General features: G+C 44.8%; 1 protein-coding gene across 7 annotated transcripts in view; it reads right to left on the bottom strand.

Annotated features, from left to right (window-relative positions):
* Farp2 (FERM, ARH/RhoGEF and pleckstrin domain protein 2) overlaps window positions 1-22795 on the bottom strand; it is a 130373-nt gene that overhangs the window by 59039 nt on the left and 48539 nt on the right. For all 7 annotated transcript variants that reach the window (XM_023722125.1, XM_023722122.1, XM_023722124.1 and 4 more), the window contains 5 exons: window positions 10183-10287; window positions 9158-9200; window positions 7132-7210; window positions 3828-3925; window positions 2287-2401 (listed from right to left, as the gene is read on the bottom strand). In XM_023722125.1, the coding sequence (XP_023577893.1) occupies window positions 2287-2401; window positions 3828-3925; window positions 7132-7210; window positions 9158-9200; window positions 10183-10287 (440 nt within the window). The remainder of the gene's footprint in view (window positions 1-2286; window positions 2402-3827; window positions 3926-7131; window positions 7211-9157; window positions 9201-10182; window positions 10288-22795) is intronic.

The following is a 22795-nucleotide window of genomic DNA, read 5'->3' as shown; positions in this document are numbered from 1 at the left end:
GGCACTTGCCAGGCAAGCGCTTATTCTACTGAGCTATCTCCCCGGCCCTGAGTATGTATTTGAAAAACAAACAAAAACACACACACCACAAAAACCATCAGTAAGCATTATGTACCTCCAAGTGTGAACAGTTAACTTTAAATTTCCTGCCATTTGTAAGATTCAAAATACATGCGTTAAGGGCCGGCCAAATAGCTCAGTGGATTAAAGCACCTGCTTAGACAGATGCAGGGGCCAGGAATTTGATCTCAGGGCCTGTCATACCGGCCCCGCCCCGGGGCATGCTGAGATGGCAATTGAGACTGAGCATGGTGGCATGCACCTGTAATCCCAGTTCTTGGGAGGCTGTACACAGGTGGATCACTACGAGTCCGATGTAGTAGTGAGACCCTGAACACCCTGTCCTTAAAAAAAAAAAAAAAAAAGTGTTAACAAATGCATGTGTTAGTGTTGGGGCTGTAGTTCAGTGGCACAGTGCTACCTGGCAAGTGCAAGGCCCTGAATTTAATTCCTAGTTAAAAAAAAAAAAAAAAAAAGTGGTAAAGTTAAAAAAGATACTCCTGTAATATCCCTTCTAGTGACTGTAAAGGTGTTTTTAATGCATTGTTATAGAACTGTTAGATTCACAAGACAATGTAAAAATATATTTTGATTAAAATAAATGCATAGTACTGTCTTTTTAAAAAGCTACACAGGGGCCAGGGAGATGGCTCAGTAGAATAAATTCTTGCCTGGCAAGCACAAGGGCCTGAGTTCAATCCCCAGTTCCACTTAAAAAAAAAAAAAAAAAAAAACCTATACAGTGGGCCAGGAAGATAGCTCAGCGGTCTGAGTGCCTGCCTGGCAAGTGTAAGGACCTGGGTTTGATGCTCAGTTATACATGCTGTGCCGGCTCTGGAACCCTGGCCCAGGGCATCATGCCAGTCACCGAAACGGGGCATGGTAGCACATGCCTGTAATCTCAGCATTGGGAAGGCTGAAACAGGAGGATCACTGAGGGTCCAAACTGTGTAGCAAGACCCTGTGTGAAATAAATAAAAATAACTCTCCACAGGGCCAAGGATAGAGCAGAGGAGCACAAGTGCCTGCCTGGCAAGTGCAAGGTTCTGAGTTTGATTCTCAGCACCAATAAAGAAATAAAAAAAAAAAACCCTACTGGGCGCAGTGGCACATGATTATAATCTAAGCACTCAAGAGACTGGGGCAGGAGGACTACTGAGTTCGAGGCCAGCCTGTCTCAAAAACAATACCTATATAAAGAATGACTGAAATAAGTGAAGGTATGCAACAGTTTTGATGCTTGTGGTAGACAGAGTGAGCGTCCAGAGACAGAGCTGAGCTTCCTGCTACTCGGGTTGTGTGGGCACTCAACCCAGATGCCCAGAGCACTGCACCTGGGCTCCTGCACAGCTGCCGCTCCGTTACGCCAGTGCTTCAGTGGCCACTGTCAGCATCCTGCCATACAACCTTCCCTCCCCCACTGCTGGAGCTCTGCTGCGCGCTTCCCACCCCTCCATCTGGCTGGCCCTCAAAGGGCCTCCCTGAGGACTCTCCTACCTTCCCCACCCCACTCAGTAGGCACAGCCCGTGATTCCCAGCTCGTGCTGCAGAAGCTGTGCCTTCTGTACTCAGTGGTTCTTGCTGGCAGCTGTACCTTGCGTATCCACACAAGCAGCACTGGCACCCAGTTCTGAGAGTGGTGACATGATGTAAGCCCATCTCACAGAGTGACACACAGGCCAGCAGCATTGGTCTGCCCATGGAACTGTCCTGCCTGTGCCGTCAGGACAGGCTGGCACAGTGTCCTTCAGGCATTATCTGACCAAGCAGACTTGCATCTAACAGTCCCTTCACAACGGCAAGCAAGTGTCCCAGGTAGAGCCTAGCCCATGGCAGCCCCTCTGCTCGGCACACTCTGGAGTGCATCAGTGTCAGGTCTTAAAAGTCAGAGCACGGTGTATCAAAGGCAGTAGCCTCCAGCACGATGGAGCCAGTTGCACTGCACCGTGGCACAGCATGGACTACTTCCTCCTGCAGGAGGACTCTAGCCATACTACAGACATGGCACGCCTGGTTTGCTTCCTTGATGCCACAAGGAGCTACTGCCCAGAGAGGGAACCCTGCTTGCTGGCATCTTCCTCCCCAGGCCCTGATGCCCTGGCCACCCCTTCCAAAGCAGCAGGGCCTCAGAAGTGGCTGTAGGCTGGGCCTTTGGGTGCTGCTTGGGCTGAATTCCACAGAAGCCCTGGGTCAAGTGCTGTTCACAGCAGCACCCGAGCAACTCACATGTGCCTCTGGTGGAAGGCCAGGATCTTCTCGAGTACCTGCTCCTGGCTGGGCAAGTATACGGTGGTTTTCAGGTGTTCTCGGTCCAGGGTTTCATCATAATCTCCTATTTCCGCTGAGATGAGACAAGTCAGTCAGTCATTCAGATTTTGAAATAAACAACAAGCACATGTACGTGCAAATGCATGAGTAAACAGTAAAACAAAAAGTACCCTAAGTCTGCCACAAAATACGTAACATATTGCTAAAGCCCCCAAGATTCTGTACTTTATCCATGTATTTTATGTGTCTAAAGACAAATATGAGGGCAAATAAAAGGAATTATTAACCTCCAAAGGCTCTGAAAATGTGGATGGCAAGCCTTAAGTTTCATGTGGAATCAAGCAATGCATCATCTATGGTACCGAGTTTGTTGAGCCAGCATATTATGATTTATGTCTAGGTGTCCCCCCAAAGCCTTCTGCAAACATGGGGTGGCTTCTAGAGCTTGTGACTGGTCCATGGTCCAATGCTGAGATTATGGGTGTGAGGTCTATACCCACCCGGTGACAGAGAGCATGAATACAGTATAAGGGAGGGACAGAGGTCTGCTCCTGCTGCTTCTTGTCCCATTCTGGTCTTGCTGTTTTGCATTTTCTGCTGCTATGAACGGCTACCTTCTGCCATGTGACACTCTGCCTTGGAGCCAGCTGGGCATGTAATGAAACCTCCACAAATTGTGAGCTAAATAAACCTTTCCTTCCCCAGGATTTTGTCTCAGCAATGAGAAAACAGGTAACCACAACACAGGACCTTTGTACTGAGCTATATCTCCAGCTGTTTCCTTATTTTCTGAGACAGAATCTTGCCAAGTTGCACAGGCTGTTTCAACTTGCAATCTTCCTGTCTCAGCCTCCCAGAGCATCATTATTTTTAGTAACTGTACTTTATATTTAGCTGCAACAGGGCCTGCTGTACACTCTCAGCTATTATAATCAGTATAATGCGTTTTGTTTATTTACTTTGAGACAAAATCTTACTTTGCAGCTCAGGCTGACCTTAAACTCACTCTGCAGCCAAGGCTGGCCTCCAACTTGTGACTCATCTACTCAGCCTCCTGAGTGCTGGGTGACAGGAATGTGCCACCAAGTCCAGCTGAGTTTTGTTTTCTTTGAGACAGGGTCTTACTACACAGTTCATGCTGGCCCGGAGCTAGCTATGTAGCCCTGGCTGGCCCTAAATGCATGGTGATCCTTCCACCTCAGCTTCCTGAACGCTGGTGTGACGACGGGGTGTACCACCATGCTGGGCTTCATACTGCCAAAATGGGTAAAGGCACAGAAGAGAGACAGCTTGAGAGAACGATTTCAGCCTTGGGCCTCAGGATAGAGACTATTTGCTACAAGGAGTTCCAGGCTACAAAAGTTAACTTTCGGCTCATCAAGAACACACGCCAATGGAACTGCCCCACTCTTTAATGGTCAGGTTCACTTGCTACTCTGGCGCGCACAAGCAGCTAAGTGTGGCTCCTCTATGGTGCTGCCTGCTGGCCAGATACGAACCCTGCAGCAGGTGGGACGTAAGCAGGGCCGCAGTGGCGGCAGCACAAGTCAGACGCTCCTCCAGCAGGTCCCTCTTGAGCTGCAAGGCAAACAAGTACCTAGAAGGAAGTCCAGAACGAGACAGAGATCAACTCGCAGCATCCTCTGTATGTAATTCCGACACATGCCTGTAGCCAAGAGCACAAAAGCACTGGGAAGCAGCAGCCGACAGTGGTCAGCAGGCAGCAGGCAGTGTCCTCACCAAACAGGCAGAGGCACAAGGGGCTTTTCCCACATAATCCGGTGCCAGGCAAAAAGCAGAGGACAAACCGCTGCAGCAGGCTGAGTCACACATCGGAGAACAGAGAAGATGCTGAGTGTGTGGAAGTGCTTTGACACACACAGTGAAGAGAAGCTAGTGCCCACACCACACACGGCCCTCGACAAGAGGTGCTTCACAAATTCGTATTACCAAAATGCACTCACAATTTGGATGAAATAGAAATATAAAATTAAGACACAGCTTGAAATGTGCATGTGAAATTTTTAAGTATCTTGTCTTGATTAGGACCTCAGAACAGGTACTCTGGAATACCACTGGTAGGAACAGAACTAGAGAAGGCAAACTGAAAATATTTATAACTGGGCAAGCTAGCACATGCCTGTAATTCCAGCACTTTGAGAAGCTGAAGCAGGAGGAGCACACGTTTGAGTGCAGCCGGGGTGATTTAGGGACTTAGAGAGACTCCGCCCCAAAAATGCCACCAAAGCTGGCCGGGGATGTAGCTCAGCGGGAAGGCCCTGGGCCTGCTGGCGTGTGTTACTGTGTTCCAGGGACTGTTGGAGCTAGAATACAATGCTGAATAAGACGAACTCCCTACCCTTACTGGAATTTATACTTTAATGCAAGGCATTACAATTCATTAAATTCTCTTACCCTCTAAAGCAGGTAACTAAACTAGCTCAGCACTTCATCCCTACAGCAGTATTTCTGGTGTTCACAAAGACATATGGACAATGATGTTTCTTCACAGTATCTTTTTTTTTTTTGTATTTTAGTACAGGGTCTACAGGGTCTCACTACACAGACCGGATTCGTAGTGATCCTGTTTTCAGCCTCCAAAGGGCTGGGATTACCTGTGCACGCCAACACGCCCAGTCTCATTCACTGTCTCCGCATGCTGGCATGGCATGCTGGGGGTCAAACACCAGTCGCTGCACCTGCGTAGGCAGGCGCTTTAGTCCACTGAGCTATCTGGCCAGCCCTTTCTTCACAGCATCTTCAGAGAGTAAGCAGAGCTAACCCATGTGCACACAAGTGTGAGCAAGGCCAGTGGACCAGGGAGAACCTGTACACGACGATGGCATGCTCCTCGGGAGCAAAGGAAGTACAGCTCAGCGCACCTCTGGAGGTGCTGCTCAAAGCGCTGGGCTTCTGTGTGTGCTGGGCCTGTCGGAGCCTCCTATACCAGCGTCAGCATTTACCTGGAGAACAGGGTGAGTGGATAGGGCAGGGACTTCTGCTCTGTAAACTGCATAGCTTTATATTTTTAGTATTGGGAAATGAACTCGCGACCTTGCACTTGCCAGGCAGGCGCCATCCCACTGAGCTATATCCCTGGCTGCTTACATAATGTTAAATGATAATTTTTTCTTTTGGTGTAAACGTGTACTCTTTTTGGGGGTGAGGGTTGAGACAGGTCTTGCCATACAGTTGGCTGACTCCCTCACAGCGATGCTCCTGTCTCAGAGGCTTCCTGAGCGCTGGGACTTCAGGCCTGTGTCTCCTCGCCAGGCACAAGCATGTATTTTTTTTTGTTGTTTTGTTTTTGTATTTTAGCAAGGATCTACAGGGTCTACAGGGACTCATTCCGTAGATCAGATTCGTAGTGATTCTCCTGTGTTCAGCCTCCCAGGAGCTGGGACTACAGGGGCACACCACCACGCCTAGTCTCGGTAGCCATCTCAGCATGCGCTGGGGGTGGGGCCGGCGTGGCACCACAGGGATCAGACCCTGGGCGGCAGCTGGCAAACCTGTACTTTTTAAATAGATAAGAACTTTCTGCATAAAAATGAGGGAGAAGGAAGTAAATGTAAAACTGCCCTCTAGTCTGAGTCCTGAGACCGAGCCCCAGGAGCCTAAACCTGAGGGCACTGTGCTTCCCTAACTCATGAGTGCTCAGTTGCTTTGGCCTCTGAGATAGGTCTCACTATGCCGTTCAGGTGGCCTGGGGCTCACTTCGTAGGCCAGGCTGGTCTTGGACTCAGTGATCCTCTGCCCCAGCCTTCTGAGTGCGGGACTACAGGTGTGTGCCATGCACCCGGCTCGGGTACCTGCTCAGCGACCCGTGCTGTGCTGCTGAGGCAAGCTCTCTGTTCGCACCCTGCACACGGGCTCAGCGCCCTTCTGCGCAGGGACAGTCTGCACCAATGGGCCCGCCCTGTTCCTCGCAGCTGATGCTGCTATGACCTGCAGGACCTCTCAGCAGGAGTACACAAGATGGGTGGTCTGCTTGGCAGCCCCGTTCGCTCACTGGGGCCTAGAGCTGAGTCACTGTGCTGCAGAACTTGCAGGGTGCTGGCACCGTTCTTCACCTATCTGTGGCCTGGAGCTCCCAGCCGTGGTATTGTTCCCCAGCACAAAACGAGCAAATGCATGCTACAGAAGGGTAACAGAACTCTCCATGATGGCCCCGCTCAGACAGGCACTCTTACCATTTCCTTTAGTCATGTTCGCAAAAGGGCAACCTCAAGTTAACGGAAGTGACAAAATAAATTACCCAAAATAGTTTTATTCTACATATTCATAAGGATCATCGCACCAGATACTTCTCCCAATTATGTAAATTTTGTTGAAAGTAGACAGAACTTCTTTTTTTTTAGTACTGGGCATTCCACCCAGAAGGTTCACATTGAGCTATATTTTTGGTCTCTTTCTTGCTCTGGGACAGGATTTCATTAAAACGCCCAGGCTGGGCTCGAACTTGCAACCCTCTTGCCTCAGCCTCGGGAAGCTGGCATCATCACCACACGTGGTCCGAGGAACTTCAAACATGTCTGGAAATGATCTGGCCAACATCACTGTAAACACCATTCCTCCTCTTATGCTCAGGCCTGTACCTGAAATTTCTTCTAAATTCTGGTAACATTTGAGCGAGGGTCAACTGCCACGGTGCACGTTTTAATTACTAGATGCTGACTAGTTTTCATACGTACACTGCCTCACATAACCCTTCACAGCACTGCTGGCTCGCAATCCTTCAGGACCGATGAGTGACTCCCAGGTCCCAGTCGAGAGCCGTCCAGTTCAATGTGGGCTCCTTACCTGGTGTATTCCTCTTGCAACTGGCCAGGATCAGGTGGGAAAAACTTTACAGCGAGCCGAAGTACTGCATTCTTTGGCCCTACAAAATGAAAAACTTTAAACTTTAAAATGAAGTTATTCTATTTGTATTTTCTCCATGCATTATTACATAACTAAGCTGGTATTTTCAAATGGACTGTTAAAACAATTTTTAAAAAAAGTTACAAAATTTCCTATACATAAATTTATGAGTACTAAGTTCCAATCACATATATCTTAATTTTTTTTTTTTTTTTTTGCGGAACCAGGGATTGAATTCAGGCCCTTATGCTTGCCAGGCAAGCACTTATTCTATTGATCCATCTCCCCATGTCCAATCACATATATCAAAGAGAAATTTCCTATCTTTTACTATTAGGAGAGATTATTAAAGGGACCCTTAAAAATAGAAATTTGTCCAATAAAATTGTTAAATATAGGACTGGGGATGTAATTCAGTGGTACAATGCTGCCTGGTATGCTTGAGGACTTGAGTTCAAAGTACTGAGAAAAATAAAAAATTAAAATATATGCCTATTTATATTTCAGGGTAAAAAGATAAAGTAAAGGTGTTTATACCAATTAACTATAGTAACAGAAAAACATTATTTTGGAACTCCTGCTGTACATAAGTGAAAAGAAAATATCACAACCCCTTACTATAATGAACCGGGGCGGGGCCAGGGAGATGGCTCAATAGAATAAGCGCTTTCATGGCAAGCGCAAGTTGAGTTCAATCCCTGAGTTCAACCCCTGGTTCTGCCAAAAAAAAAAAAAAAGAAAGAAAGAAAGAAAGAAAAGAAAAGAAAGAGCCAGAGCAATCTGATTACCATAAAATGAACAGGGCTAGGGATATAGATCAGCAGCACAGTGCCTTCCCGGCAAGCACAAGGTCCTGAGTTCGATTCCCAGTTCAAAAAACAAACCCCCCCCAAAAAAAACCCAAAGAAAAAGGGATGTGATACAGCTGGCCTGAATATCTTCATGTCATTGAAATTTAAATTTGTTGAAACTGTCCTTCCGATAAATTTGTTGAAACTGTCCTTCCGATATGATTTGAAACTGTCTCATTGCTATCTGTTTGTCAATAAAACTTTGAAAAAAAAAAAAAAAAAAAGAAATTTAAGAGTAGGATGACCATGTAATTTTCAATCTTTCTTTTTCTTTTTTTTTAAAGAAGAGTCATTTTCATTTTTCTTTTTTTGTGTTTCTGAGACAGGGTCTTGCTACGCAGCTCAGACTGGTCTTGAGCTTACTTTGTAGCCCAGGCGGGTCTCAAACTTCCAACAATCTTTCTGCCTCAGCCTTCTGATTACTGGGATTATAGATGTGCTCCACCATGCCTGGGCTAGAAAAGTTATTTTCTAAAATGCTATGAGAAACAGCCTTAGGTTATCAGAACTTTACTTTCACGTAATCTTTTCTCATCTATTTAGTTCTCAAAAAAATGGTTTAGATAACTATACTTAGGTGTTCAAGATGATATAAAACTAGGAAGCATTACAATGCCTTTTTAAATTTTAAATTTAATAAGGAAACTAATAAAAATACAGAATTCTGCTTATAATTTTACATTAATGATTTTATTAAAATACTACTTTTAAAGGCATCTCAATGTCTTTTCATAACCTATAAATTGTTTTGCATATTGGTAAAAAATTAAACTATCAAGCAAAAAATCCTGTGACTCCTTTTGTTTTTTGGGTATTGAACCCAAGATGTCACACACAGTAGGCAAGTTTCATACCACTGAGCCATATCCCTGGCAGTGACTTCTAAATTTGAATCAAGTCACCTAGAAGTATCTTAGTTGAGCTGTTATCCCTTCTCAACCATACTATGGTTTAAACTAAACAGCAAAGTGATTTTCAAGTCTACCCACTGCCAGTGATCATGTCACCACCTCTTACAGAGGCGATGATAAACGGAGACAACCTAGAGTCCAGAACGGTTCAGAAGAAAGCAGTTTAAATGAACAGAATTTTAAAGAATTAAACATGGAACTTACTTCGTATTTGTCTAATGATAGGTTTCATAGGTTCAAGCCAAATCTAAAGAGGATTTAACAGAAGAGAAAAAAAATCTATTAAACAATTTCTCCCATTAATAAGTATGGCATGGAATACAAAGATATTTATAATTAAGAGAAATATTTATGACAGGATTTTTTTTTTTTTTTTAAGACAAGATCTCACTGCACACTTCAGGCTGGCCTTGAACTTTTTTTTTTTTTTTTTGGCAGAACAGGGGATTGAACTCAGGCCCTTGCGTTTGCCAGAGAAACGCTTATTCTACTGATCCATCTCCCTGGTCCCTGGCCTTGAACTTTGGATGATCCTCCTGCCTCAGCCTCCCTGGTGGCATGACAGGAATATTTTGGCATCTTGATAAACTGTCAGGAGAGTTAGCCACACGGGAGCACACTGAAACTGCTGTCAGCCGGGATGCCCCATGCCCAGAGCAGGTCCCAGTAAGCACGTGTGCATGCATGTTAGCACCAAACACAAGCTTGGCACACACTGCATTCGTGAACAGTGACAGAGCAGAGTCCCAGGGAGGCCAGCTGTGCAACAGGAGCAGAGGGCTCTCTCAAGCAAGGGGCTCATTCATGTTGGTTTCTTTGCAACAAGTGCTTCTGTAAACACTAACACTGTATGACTTTGAGGTTACACCTGTGGAGCAAAGCGAGCCAGAATCAGCCTGTCTGCTCAAGACCACTTCACAATGCTCAAGGGGAGGGCTGGGGGAGGGGCCAGAGTTGCCATGGTAACTCTGGCAGCGTGGGCTTCCCCAGCTACATGCTAAGGGGCAGTTTGAGAAGGGAGGACTCAGATTCAGGGTTAGATTCAAGTATTCCCTGCAACTGAAAAGAAAACATTTTAATAGCACAGTTTTGCTAAGAATGATGGCCAATTACCAAATTATTTGCTTACATCATTGCAGCAGGTCCCAAAAGGTTCTGGACCAGGCCCATCATGAATGTACTACAACACTGCTAAAACCCATTCCCCAAAACAAATCAAAAGCACATACCCAGTAGGACTGGATGTTCTGAAACTGCAGCCCGAAGTAGTCACACTCGATCAGATTTAAATGCTTCCACACTTGTGCCAGCAGAACCTGGCCGTCGCACTTGGGCTGTGGGGGAACAGGTGAGAGGCAGCATGAGGACCAGAACTGCAGCGCGAGGGGGCGTGGGCATGAGCTCCATCCCTCAAAGATCACTGCCTCACTGTTCCACCTCATAATAAGATTCACCAGCTATCACAGGGCAAATATACGATATCAGGAGTTGGCGTTTAGGAACTGATAGCAAACTACAGAAAGCTGAAACACTTCCATCTCATATTCTTAGTGCTTTTTTTTTTTTTTTTTTTGGTATTGGTAGTTGAACTCACTACCTCTTGCTTGCCAGGCAGGTGCTGTATCCCTGAGTTATATTTCTGACCCATGTTGTTTTTTATGCCACTGGGGATTGAGCTCAGGGTTTTGCATCATTACTAGTCCTCTTCATTTCAAGACAGGAGCTCACTAAGTTGTTCGGGCTGGACTCAAATTTCCAATTTTCATGCCTCAGCCTTCTAGAGTGCTGGGTTTACCAGCGTGTGCCACCACATCTGGGTGCTCTACTATGTTTTAAAGCATTGGCGTTCATCTTATCAAGTAATGTTGATGCCTGCTAAAAAGCTGAGTCACAGTCTCTATTTACATGGAATCTCAGGGAATGCTTTTTATTGATAATGTTCACATCAGCAAGAAGATCATGGACAGTTCAGAAAAAAGGTGGAGAGGCTGCTCTCTAATCAGAAGAAACATGAATTTACAAAAAAAAAAAAAAAAAAAAGAAACATGAATTTAGACCAGAATACAATGGAGACTGTATAATCCTGGGAAAAAGTCTTCCCAAGCAGAACACAAAAGCTGACTAACAGATTTAGCTGCACAGAGATGGAAAAGTTTTGAACAAAAAGACATCTAACAAAGTCACCATCTAGAACCACATGGGAAACTAACATATCTTGAGTTCTTTTGAATTCAATTAAGAAATAATGGCCCCTAGTCATTAAAAAGTACTACATCCCTCCAATAACAGGATCAATTAAAGCAGTGGGATTTACTGTTCATCTGTCAAAGGGTTGAAAGAATGATGACAAAACAGTCACTGCCTCAGGGCTCTGGGGACAGCGTAAATTAATGTGGCCTCTTGGGGGAAAATTTGCAAATACTTAAAAAATGTGCAGCATGCGTTTCTTTTTCCTCATAAGCCCGCTTCTATAACTTTTCCTTCCATATATTCTCATGAGCTGCACACAGTTAACTACAAAAGAGAAAGTTTGGGGCCAGGGATATGGCTCCGAGCACAAGTGCCTGCCTGGCAAGCACAAAGCCCCTGAGCTCAATCCCCGTATCGCAAAAGCGAAATTCAGTAAAGGACCAGTAAGTAAGTAACAGACACCTGCAAGGGAAAATGATGCCACCCTGAGAAAAATACAGACCTCTCTGTACTAGCATGGAGTGAAGTCCAAAACATACAGGTCAGTGGAAAGGAAATGCATCCAATTTACACACTTACATAATAAATCTGAAAACTACACCAAACTGTTGAAGTGACCACCATCACGGCAGTGAGCTGAGGGAGGGAAGGGGCTTTCTTCTTCCTTCATTTCCATCGTTTCTGAATTAGTAGGCCTGATCGCCAATTACATTTTATTTTTTTTCAAAGTTTTATTGATAAACAGCAATGAGACAGTTTCAAATCCAATCGGAAGTACTGTTTCAACAAATAATACACTGCATATATTCTTCTTAGTGGTTAATTGCTGTACAAGAAGTGGACTTGTGATCCTATTTACAAACACCATTAGAACAAATCAGTCTTTCATTAAGAGAATGCAACTATATATCTATCCTAACCACTTGGAATACACAGATACAAAATGGACATTCATCGGTATACCCCATTTTTTCTAAGTTCCGTTATTGAATATTATAGGTGTGTAAACTCAGCAAAATATTCTAAAAGAGTCCAGTAGCCCATAATAGCATTGGGTCTTCTGTTTAACTGGCAATGTCAGAAATTATTGACCTGAGTCCCCCACAGCTCAACATAACAGCATGGCTTTATTTCCTATATTTCGTCTTCATACTTTTCTACTGGATGGTTAAGACCAAGGTAAAGCAGGACCTATGCAACAAGAGTTGTAGCTTTTTGGTCTGAGAAGGTCAGCGAAATGTCCTCAGGATTTATCTTGAGATCCTGTACCTCAGATTGTAGAACCTTTGTCAGCGGCAGCCATGTGGATGAGTCACGGCCATTGCTTGGCCAATGTGCTCTCTGTGAAAGCCTGAGAGAGTGTCTTCTCCCCATGTGACTCTCCTTAGGCACACTCTACGTCATCGATCACTCTCCTCTTTGGCCTCATAATCTTCTTGATCAGAAAATTTGGGACACTACCGAGGTACATGACGTTACAGTACAAGTTCTCATATGTCCTGAGTCTTAATTGACCTTAGAAGGTTGGGGCCAAAATGTTGGCATTCCTTGTAGCCCTCCTTTTTCTCTAATTTTGGTCTGCAAACTTAGGTTGTTAACCATCCAGAAGACAAGCTGCCAATTACATTTTAAAGCTACATTAATCAAAACATTACAGAACTGGTATAAAACTAAACAGAGACAATGGAACAGAACATACAGACCAGAAATAAACTGAAGCATAATAGTCAGCTAATTTTCATCAAGGAGACAGCTTAAGTCAACAATGAGCTCTTCAACAAATAATGTTAGGGAAATTGATATCCACACAAAAAATAAAAAACTGTACCCCGAACTTAAACACCATGCACAGAAACCAACATGAAATAGAGCAAAGACCAAAATATAGGACTTGAAATGATAAAACTCTGAAAAGCAAATGTAGAACAAAAGCTCCCTGGTATTAGCCTTCCTCGTGATTTAGATACCATTCCAAAATCTCAGGCAACAAAAGCAAAAACAGATCACAAATGGAACTACATCAAATGGAAAAGTTTCTGCATAGCAGAAGAAACAGCCCATGGAGGAAAAGGCAGCCAATGTACTGAGAGAAAACAGCAGCAAGCCATACACCAGATTAGGCATTGATATATGAACTGTATAAGAACTCTGACAACTTCATAGAAAGAAATTCCCAAAATCAGTGGATAAAAAAAAAATGTACAGAGAGCTGGGGCTTCAGCTCAGTGGTGGAAGTGTACACAAGTCCTGGGCTTGATTCCTAGCACCAGCAGAAAAAAGAAGAATGGCCAAGAAAATTCTGAGAAAGAAAAAGAGGACTAGATGTATGTAAGAATTAAAATTATTATTATTACTTCTATTTTTTGAGACAGGGTCTCACCATAAAGTTCAGACTGGCCTTGAACTCCCAGGGATCTTCTTGACTTAGCCTCCCAAACGGGATTATAGGTGTGCGCTGCCATGCCCAACCAAGAATTAAAATTATTGAAAAAAATCTTAGTAATTAAATGTGGGGCTGGGGAGATGGCTTAGTAGAATAAGAGCTTCCCTGGCAAGTGCAAGGGCCTGAGTTCAATCCCTGTTCTGCAAAAAAAAAAAAAAGTGTCAGTGGTGAATGTCTGCACAGGCAAATCAATAGAACAAAACAAGAAGTGAAGAAATACACTCAAATATAAGAAATACTGACATATCTGGTAACAATGATGTTTAATGCCGGGGAGGAGGCCAGATGTGCTGGTGCACACCCGTAATCCCAGCACCTCAGAAGCTGAGGTAGGAGGACTGCTGTGACCTGGAGGCCATCCTGGGTCACACAGTGAGTTCAAGGTCTGCCTGAGCCACAGCAAGTTCCTGTCTCAAAAATATAAAAACAAAATAAAACAATCACTGAGGGAGAAAATGATAACTCAATAATATTATCAGTATGGGGGGAAGAACAGGCAGTAACCTTACCTCATGCTTTATAGCACAGTAAATTTAAAGTAAGTAATAGTTAAACAAAGACATCTATTGGAGGCACTGCAATGAGCTAACCCTGAGCCATCATTTTCAGAACACACCAGGAGACAGAAACCACAGTGAAGGCTTAAGAGATTATTAATGACAACACAAAACAGAAACAGAACCCTCCAAAGCCCGGTGTGCTGCTGCCTGCACAAGGAACGCCACCCAGGCTGAGGCAGCAGTCCTGAGATTAGGGCAGCCTGTGCAGTAGCTAGTTTAAGGCCAGCCCAGACCACACAGTGAAACCCTGCCTCAAACAATAAAAGTATGTGTGCAGAAGCACTGTAAAATCAGAGGCTTCTTCAAAGACAGGAAAAAATTTACAGTATCTACCTCAAAGAAGTAATTTCTTTGCCACACACTGGACCGCAAGGATCAGCTAGTAAAAGGGTTTCACACTAAACACACACCAGGAAGCATCCAGGCTGTGGAGTGCATGGAGCTCCCGGGCCACGGTGGCTGTCCCTGTGTATCTTCTCTCCTGCCTGGTCATCTCTGTCCTTCACAGTGGACAGGAAACAGAAAAGGAAAGAAAAAAAAAATGGGCAAAGGACAGGCTGTCCACAAACACAGGAGCAAAAATTATGCTCAGCACATGAAAGCTCACAGCTCACAATTACAGATATGCAAATCCAGATAGCACTGAGAGCTTTTTTGTGCTTTTTCTTATCAGATCGGCAAAACTCACGAGTCTGAAAGTACACTGTGGAGAATGTGGGAAACAGGCACGTTCACAGAGGACTGGTGGGGTACAGTGTATGCTTGGGGGGGGGCAGGCCGACGTGCTCCATCACTGCTGTAAATGGACACCACTATTCTAAAAATTTCACTCCTGGGCCAGGAAGATGGTTCAGTAGAATAAGTGCTTCCCTGGCAGGCGCAAGGGCCTGAGTTCAATCCCCAGTTCCACAAATAAATAAAAAGATACATAAATAAATAAAAATTCCACTCTTAAAAAGTGTTTAACTTTTAGGTTAAATGTGTCAAATTCGAGGGGCCAGGGAGATGGCTCAGTGGAATAAGTGCTTCCTTGGCAAGCACAAGGGTCTGAGTTCAATCCTCGGTTCCACCAAAAAAAAAAAAAAAAAAGAATTTAAATGTGTCAAATTCTTATATTAACTCCTTATAACGAATGCAATCATTATGTACTGAAAACATGTACAAATAACATTTTTTAAAATTAAAAATGTATTTTTCAGGTGCAAATAGTGTGTAGAAAGTATTTGTTACAATGCTTCTAATAGCAAATAGTTAAACATATTCTAACTCTACCAGTATAGAACTCCCTAATAAATTTTGGTATAGGTAGACAATGAGAGTCTAGGCAAAGTTACAAAGAGTAAGGTTGCTGGAAAAAAAAGATACAGAAGAACACACTTGCCACCATGTGTGGGGAGTGTGTGCACATGCAGGTTGTGTATATTGCTGGGGAGCGTGTAGCAGGTGCATGTGCGTGTGGGGGCAGATGCACACAGGCACGCCTGTGGTGGGAGTGGCGCACACACGTGCGCGTGGTGCATGTCTGTGTATGCATGTGATCATGTAGGCTATGAAGACCACAATGAACGGAACAGTAGCTGGTTCCAAAGAACAGGGCTCTGCAACTTTACATTCTTCTATGCTTTTTCAAAATCTGTACCATGAACATATACATAGCCTACATACATTTTAAAAATAAAAAAGGCTGACTGATGGGAAGGGCTTGTGCACACAAAAGTGTCACAGATGGGATATAAAAACCAAGCGGTCAGGGGTGTGGGAGTAGTAAGCAGAGGCTCATGGAGAACGGCCCATCAGCGAGGGACAGAGCCCCAGCCCTGCCCACACAGGGACCAGCAGGACTGCAAACACACGACAACAGTTCATGCACAAACCCTGGGGAAAGGTCTGGTGTAAGCCTGGGGCAGGGAGAGACCATGTGCAGCTCAGATCTGCCTGAAGCACGGAGGCTCTCCCTCAACGGGTGATGGAGACGTGTCCAAGGACAGGAGCGGTCCCCATTGGCCAATCTGGAGCAGGGTACACATCACAGGAAGTAATAGCAGGATTGGAGAAAACCCACACGGGAGCCCACGCTGATATACATGAATAAACCCAAAGTCACTGTGCAACTGGCTTCAAAAAGCTCCTCACTGTGGAGAAGCCTGTCAGACACCTCCTGGATCAAGTGGTCAAGGTGGTCTCACCAGATACAGGCCAAGTCTGTGCCAAGTAATAGGCCACTCGAGAACACAGCACACCTCCCGTGTTATCCCTGCCAAAGCTGCATGATCCAGTCCACCCACAAGAAATCATGGGGGAGCCGGGGAGATGGCTCAGGAGGATGAGTGCTTGACTGGCAAACACAAGGATCTGAGTTCAATCCCCAGTTCCGCAAAAAAAAAAAAAAAAAAAAAAAAAAAAAGAAATCATGGGGTATGAATGAGACTCAGCTAACAAGTAACTATTAGTCAGCTTGGATTATTAGTCCTGTTGCTATGATAATATATGAGACACCTTATCTTTTTATGGAGAAAAGTTTTACCTTGGCTCATTCTAGTCTATGGATGTGGGCTTCCCTGCTTCTGGCTCAAGATCTTCTAAGGAGGCAGCACACCATGACAGGAGTATGCAACCCAGCATCTGCTTGGCTCACAACCAAAAGCAAAGGGAGTTGAAGAGGAAGGGCCCAGGTCCCACACCCCGCCAAAGACTTGTTCCCAAGGGTGCAAGGACCCTGTGCGAGCCCCCAACACATCCCAGCAGTGCCCCTGGGGACCAGGCTCTTAAGTCATGCACTTCTGGGAGATGTTCATCCTCCAAACCATAGCAGTCAGCTGAGGTGTGAAGGTCATAAGGCGACAAGCCACAGAACACGAGAGAGATGTGACTGGGGAATGTAATAAATATGGTTGCTGGGGTGCCTGGGAAGTGACACAGGGCCTGGGCTAGGCCACAGGACTGGTTCCACGTTGCCATGCTGCAGGAGCCTGAGGAAGGGCCTTCTGTATCTGCAGGAACTATACCTGCAGCACAGGAAGGTGTTGGGCCAGTGCTGGCAACTCACTACAACAGTGTAGGAAAAGAAAAGGTGCTTGGCTATTCTGCATCTTTTTGAGATTGCTGTAAGGTCCTACTTCGATTTCTGGTACTGAAGAGAAAAGGAAGAAGAAGAGGGAGGAAGAGAAAAGAGAAGAGGAAGAGGAATAAAAGAGAAGAGAACACTTCACAGTAAGAAGTTAAAAAGATTTAAAATGCAGAATCCTAGTCATTGAAAACAGAATCTACACATAAAATATTAATGTAAGTAAGTTTAGTAAGGTCACAGGATACAAAATCGACACATGAAACAATTCCACTTCCACAACTGTCACACTGTTAATGTCAGCAGTACCACACAACAGCGCTGAGGGAGTTGCCACTCTGTGAACATGGTACCCCTCCACAGACGCCATCTTTCCCAATAACTTGTCACTTTAGTGTATTCCAACGAAAAGCCTAACAGTGGTATGTGCAGAAGCTATACCAAATTAGACAAGTATACTACACCTGGTGCCATCTGCCCCTGTGTGGGGACAGGAAGTGCTGTGGGAAGCACGGGCTGTGGAGGGGAGGGGAGCTCAGCTGTCTGCCTGTAGTAACCCTTCTGCCTTTTTTAGTGAAGAGGACACAATCTGGGATTATCACTTGCAAATCTTCAACTCAAAACTAAAGAGATTTAGCTGGGCATGGTGGCATATGCCTGTAATCCCAGTACTCAGCAAGACTAAGGTGGAGGATTGGAGGATTGCCAAGTTCAAGACCAGCAATTTGTTTCAAAGTAAAATGAATAAATGAATGAATGAAGGAATGAAGGAATGAATGAACGAATGAAGAATGGGCTAGGGATGTAGCAATGCAAAGGCCCTGAGTTTAATCTCCACTACTATGGGAGAAGAAGGGTCAAAAAACTTAAAGAGGGGCCTGCCCCTTAGCTCAGTTCTTTAAGTGGCTGCTTCAACAAAGCAGTCAGGCTCAGGTTGCTGTGGTTGGATCCCCACAACTTAAGCCAGCCAAACCTGCCCTGAAGGTATTCGGAGCAAAAAAAAAAAAAAAAAAAAAAAAAAAAATTAAAGAGATCTGTGGGAATACTGAAAAGACACTACAAATCAGTAGCACATCTTCAAAAAGACTGGATGGTAACTCCAACTATGTCCACTGGGTGAGCATTTTGCCTAGTCATTGTTAGTAATTTGAGAAGTTTTTTTTGGCTGGCTCAGCCTGCCTTAAGGGTGGGTCTGGTAAGGCAGGTGGAGGTGGGTTTCAAACCACAGTATCCTGTACCAGATTGCATTTGCATGAGCAGGTGCTTAAACAAGTGAGCTAATGGGCAGGCTCCCAATTGTTAGTTATTTGAGTTGTTAATAAAATTGTCAGCTTGAATAATTTTCTGGGCAAGTTTTAAATACTTTGAGGGCCTGCATCATTATTCTATTACAGACAAACTTGGGAAAGTTACCTTGTGACGTATTTGGAAAAAATTGCACCCAAGAATGTAAAAACAAAACAAAACAAAAAAACCTGTCTAAATGGTTAGAACCTAGGCCCTTTTTGCTCCTTAGGAATTGTTTAGAATGTGTAATAGATGCCTTCCCGGGGGCATCTGAAACTGGTCACCGTGGCTTCTTCAACACTGAGACCCGAGAAGGAAAGCAAGCAAGTCCCATGCAACCCTGCCAGCTCTTCCCTCTTCTAACTGGCTCTGCTTTCGCAGGCTTACACTGCAACGCTGAAGAATGAGCACAATCTTCTAAAGGAGTTGAACAGACACAGATCAATCAAAAGGATAATTTAGATAAGCATGCCACAAAGGAAGCCTTTCAAAGTGACTGGCTGCTATCAATGCTGGTACCTTCACACACTGGCTACTAACAGCTCCTATCTGCTTCACAGTGGAGCAGCTTGAAACAAATTCCTGCTCTGTCTCAAGTGGCAAAGCTCATCTTTACTGTTCTTGCAACCCTTAACTTTACAGGAATGAGTCATAAATTGGGACAGAGTTTTCTGCTACAACACTGGTGCTGAACTGATCATCTATAAGAACCAGAGAGTGCTGCGGTCTCACTGAGAACCCACAAGTGATGGCAGGAGAGAAAGCGCATGTCCCAGCTCACACTTTCCCTCTGCAGGCTCCTGCAAGGCCACACAGCTCTACCTTCACGACATCCTGCAGCCTGCAGCCATCCTGGTCTGTGCAAGTACATTTCAGCCTGGATGGTGGGGGGTGCTAAGTGTCTCAAAGAGACCCAGAAAATAACCTTAAACACAAAAACTCCTCAGCATCAGTGGCTACACGGCATGGGAAGCAGTGGGAACTGACTGGAGCAGGCACACCAGCTTCATAGTTGCTGTTGAGAGGAGTCGACCCAGTCACTCCCTGACACAAAGTGTGATCAAATACACAGTGAATGTCTATGTTGAAAAAATTATTACAGTAAAAGACACACTGCTACTAATACCCTCAACACACTCCCCTTACCGACACAAAGAGAAGGAAAGGGACCAGCAGGACACAGGTCCGGACCCCCAAGATGCAACACAAAGGCACACTGAGCTCCACTGGAGGAGGGGCGGCCTGTTGACAAGGTTGCCAGGGCACTGGACATCTACGTGAGAGGAAGTGAATTAAGGTGCAACATTAACACTCACAAACCAAGGAAAGGTCATATGATGAAGGCAAGGGTAAGCAAGGGTTTCCGAAATTTGACGAGGAAAGACAGGAAAACTAGGTGGAGTGGCACAGTTTTGCAATCCCCTGACTGAGAGGGTGAGGCAAGAGGACCACAAGTCGGAGCCCACCACGGGCAGCTTAGAGAAAGGGGCGGAGGATGTAGCTCAGTGAGAAAGTCTCAGGCCCAGTCCCAGTACTAAAGAAAAGGCAAAACCCCAAAATATAAAAAACAAACGTTTATAAAGCAGGAGGGCCGGGGAGATGGCTCAGTGGAATAAGAGCTTCCCTGGCAAGTGAAAAGGCCTGAGTTCAATCCCCAGTTCCACCAAAAAAATAAAAAAATAAAATAAAATAAAGCAGGAAGATCATCATCAGTTTGAGATCAGCCTGGGCTACAAAATGAGCTCAAAGCCAGCCTGAACTGCATAATGACACCCTCTCAAAAAAAAAAAAAAAAAAAAAAAAAAAGGAAAAGTCTTAGGAGTTCATGAAAAAACTATTATTTTACCTTTAATAATAACCCTCTCTATAAAATTGCTGGAATGTCAGCTTAAACCTGCTCAGTATGTCCTGGAGGACCTCACCAGGTGATAGGATACACCGCTACACGATTCTGCTTGGAATGAATCCTTAGCTTTGGGACAAAATGTCTCTCCAACTTTTATTTCCCTAAGTCCTCATCTGATCAAACTCCTCCAGATATGGTCCAGTCTGCTGAAGTCCCTCTCAAAGCAGTCGCCCAGAGTAGAACACACACTGCAGAGACACCAGAGGAGGCAAGGTCAGTGCTGTGCTGCACAGGCGAGTTCAACCACTTGGGATACATCACCGTGTGCAGCCTGAGTTACCTAGACAACAATGAGTATATTCTACAAAAGCAAGATTTCCAAGGGCAGTATAACAAAATACACATTGATCTAGTTTAATTTTTTTAAGAAACTAATTTCAAACTGCTGAACATAAAAATGAGACAATTTTTAAGACATACGTTTCAGGAGAGCAAGAACCTATTCTGAACTTTGTCATTACTTAAATACCATACATGTGGAGTTTCAGCAGAATATGTTCTTGAGAATGATGCTAGGTGACATGTACTACCTCCCCTGGCCAATGCTAGATAATTCTTGAGATTTCAACTCAAATGGTAAAAAAAATCAGTCAGAGATTCATACTCATAAAGGCTTGTTTTACATGGTAGACACTCAGATATCTATTAATAAAGAAACAAAATCACTGACCAAATAGAAGCCACACTTCCATTATGATCTTAAATACTGAATATAATTTTTTTTTTTCTTTTTTGGCAGAACTGGGGATTGAACTCAGACCCTTGCCTGACAAGCGCTTATTCTACTGAGCCATCTCCCCAGCTCAGGCTGGTCTTCAACTCACTATGTAGCCCATGCTGGCCTTGAACTCAGGGAAATCCTCCAGTCTCAGCCTCCCTAGTGCTGGGATTACAGGTAGGTACCACTCTGCTGAGCAATCAATGTAAATTTCTGAAGATGGGGTGAGTCTTCATGAGCAGAAGTAACAGGTGGCTAGGAGGAATGCCAGAGAGTGCAGAGATTCTGCAAACAGAGTGCCACAGGGCCGGCGTGACCCGGGTTCCAGGTGCTCCTGGGTGGCCCTGTGGAAGACAGAGGCATGGTTTCCAAGGCTATCTGGGAGCTTAGGAAGATAGTGACTGAACACAGAGATCAAATGAGAATAGGTTTGATCTTAAAAAAGTGTGGATGACAGGAACAATGAGACGACGCATAAGGTAGACACTGTCTTCAGCCTTTGGCCTTCGGTATCCAGTCAGTTGGGCAGCTGGTCCCCTGCTCTGCAGGAACAGGAGCAAGTTTCATCACACAGCCATGAGACTGGGCTCTGGGGATGGCGTCCTGGTTTCTACCAGGTAGGCAGTCTGAGCCTATTTTCCTCTTCTGGAGAATAAACATAATTCCTATCGTGAGAGGGCTTTATGAGGATATGATGAAATTATGTAGGAAACTGCTGGGCACCATGCCTGGCACAAGACAGCCTCCACTGTCCAGAGCCGCCACTCACCCACTGAACACCCAGAATGGCATGGGCGTCACAGAGAACAGCCTCACACAAAGCGACCAAGCCCCTCCCTGTGCCCCCCTACCCCCGCAACATCCTCCAGCATACAAACTACCTTCCTTATGAGGGTCTATGAGAAAATAAGTCAGCAGATGGGACGGACAACCCTTTGGTTCTATGATGGCAACATTACTCAAAATGGCCTCCCACAAATTCTCCTGTCAGTATGTAAACGCAGTAGGGGCTGGGGTGTAGCTCAGCGGTACAGCACTTGCCCGGCACTTGGAAGACTCTGGGTTTGATCCCCAGCACTGCTAAATAAATAAAAAGCACCAAAATCCATTACCTTTTCTGTAATATATTTTAAGGACACCAACTTTTCAGAGTATTTCAAACTTGTTTGTCAAAATAATTTTTGTAATTTTTCTCTTGCTAATTTTAATATAGGTCTCTCATTAAATATTACAATCAGTTTTATTCTCAGTATACCAGCCACACATCGTTTTTATCCTCTCAATCTTCTATACTGTTTCTGTTCCTGAAAACCAGAAATTCAGCCTCAGCTGGCCTGCAGCACCCATCACATTACCAAATCAGCAAAGGGCTGACTTAACAAGACTCCCTGCGCTAAAGCAGCAAGGCCTGCCAGCTGCTTCAACTCTTCAGACACTCCAAATGGGGAAAACCCTGCCGCCACAACCTGTGCCCTCTGAACTACACAACCACCCCGCTCAGAGCTGTGTCTCAGATACGGGCTACAGAAGAAAGCACTAAGAATGTGACACACAAGATACAGGTTAAAAATCTTTGGTCCAATGTTTCCATTTTTCCAATTGGTGATAGCTTTAAAGTTATTCTCGGCCTCCCCCACCCCGCCCGCCGAATAGGATTTTCTGCTGAGTTCCGGG

This window comes from Octodon degus, unplaced genomic scaffold (assembly GCF_000260255.1).
Source record: "Octodon degus isolate 3935 unplaced genomic scaffold, OctDeg1.0 scaffold00089, whole genome shotgun sequence".
NCBI lineage: Eukaryota > Metazoa > Chordata > Mammalia > Rodentia > Octodontidae > Octodon > Octodon degus.
This window is presented reverse-complemented; position numbering and strand designations above follow the sequence as displayed.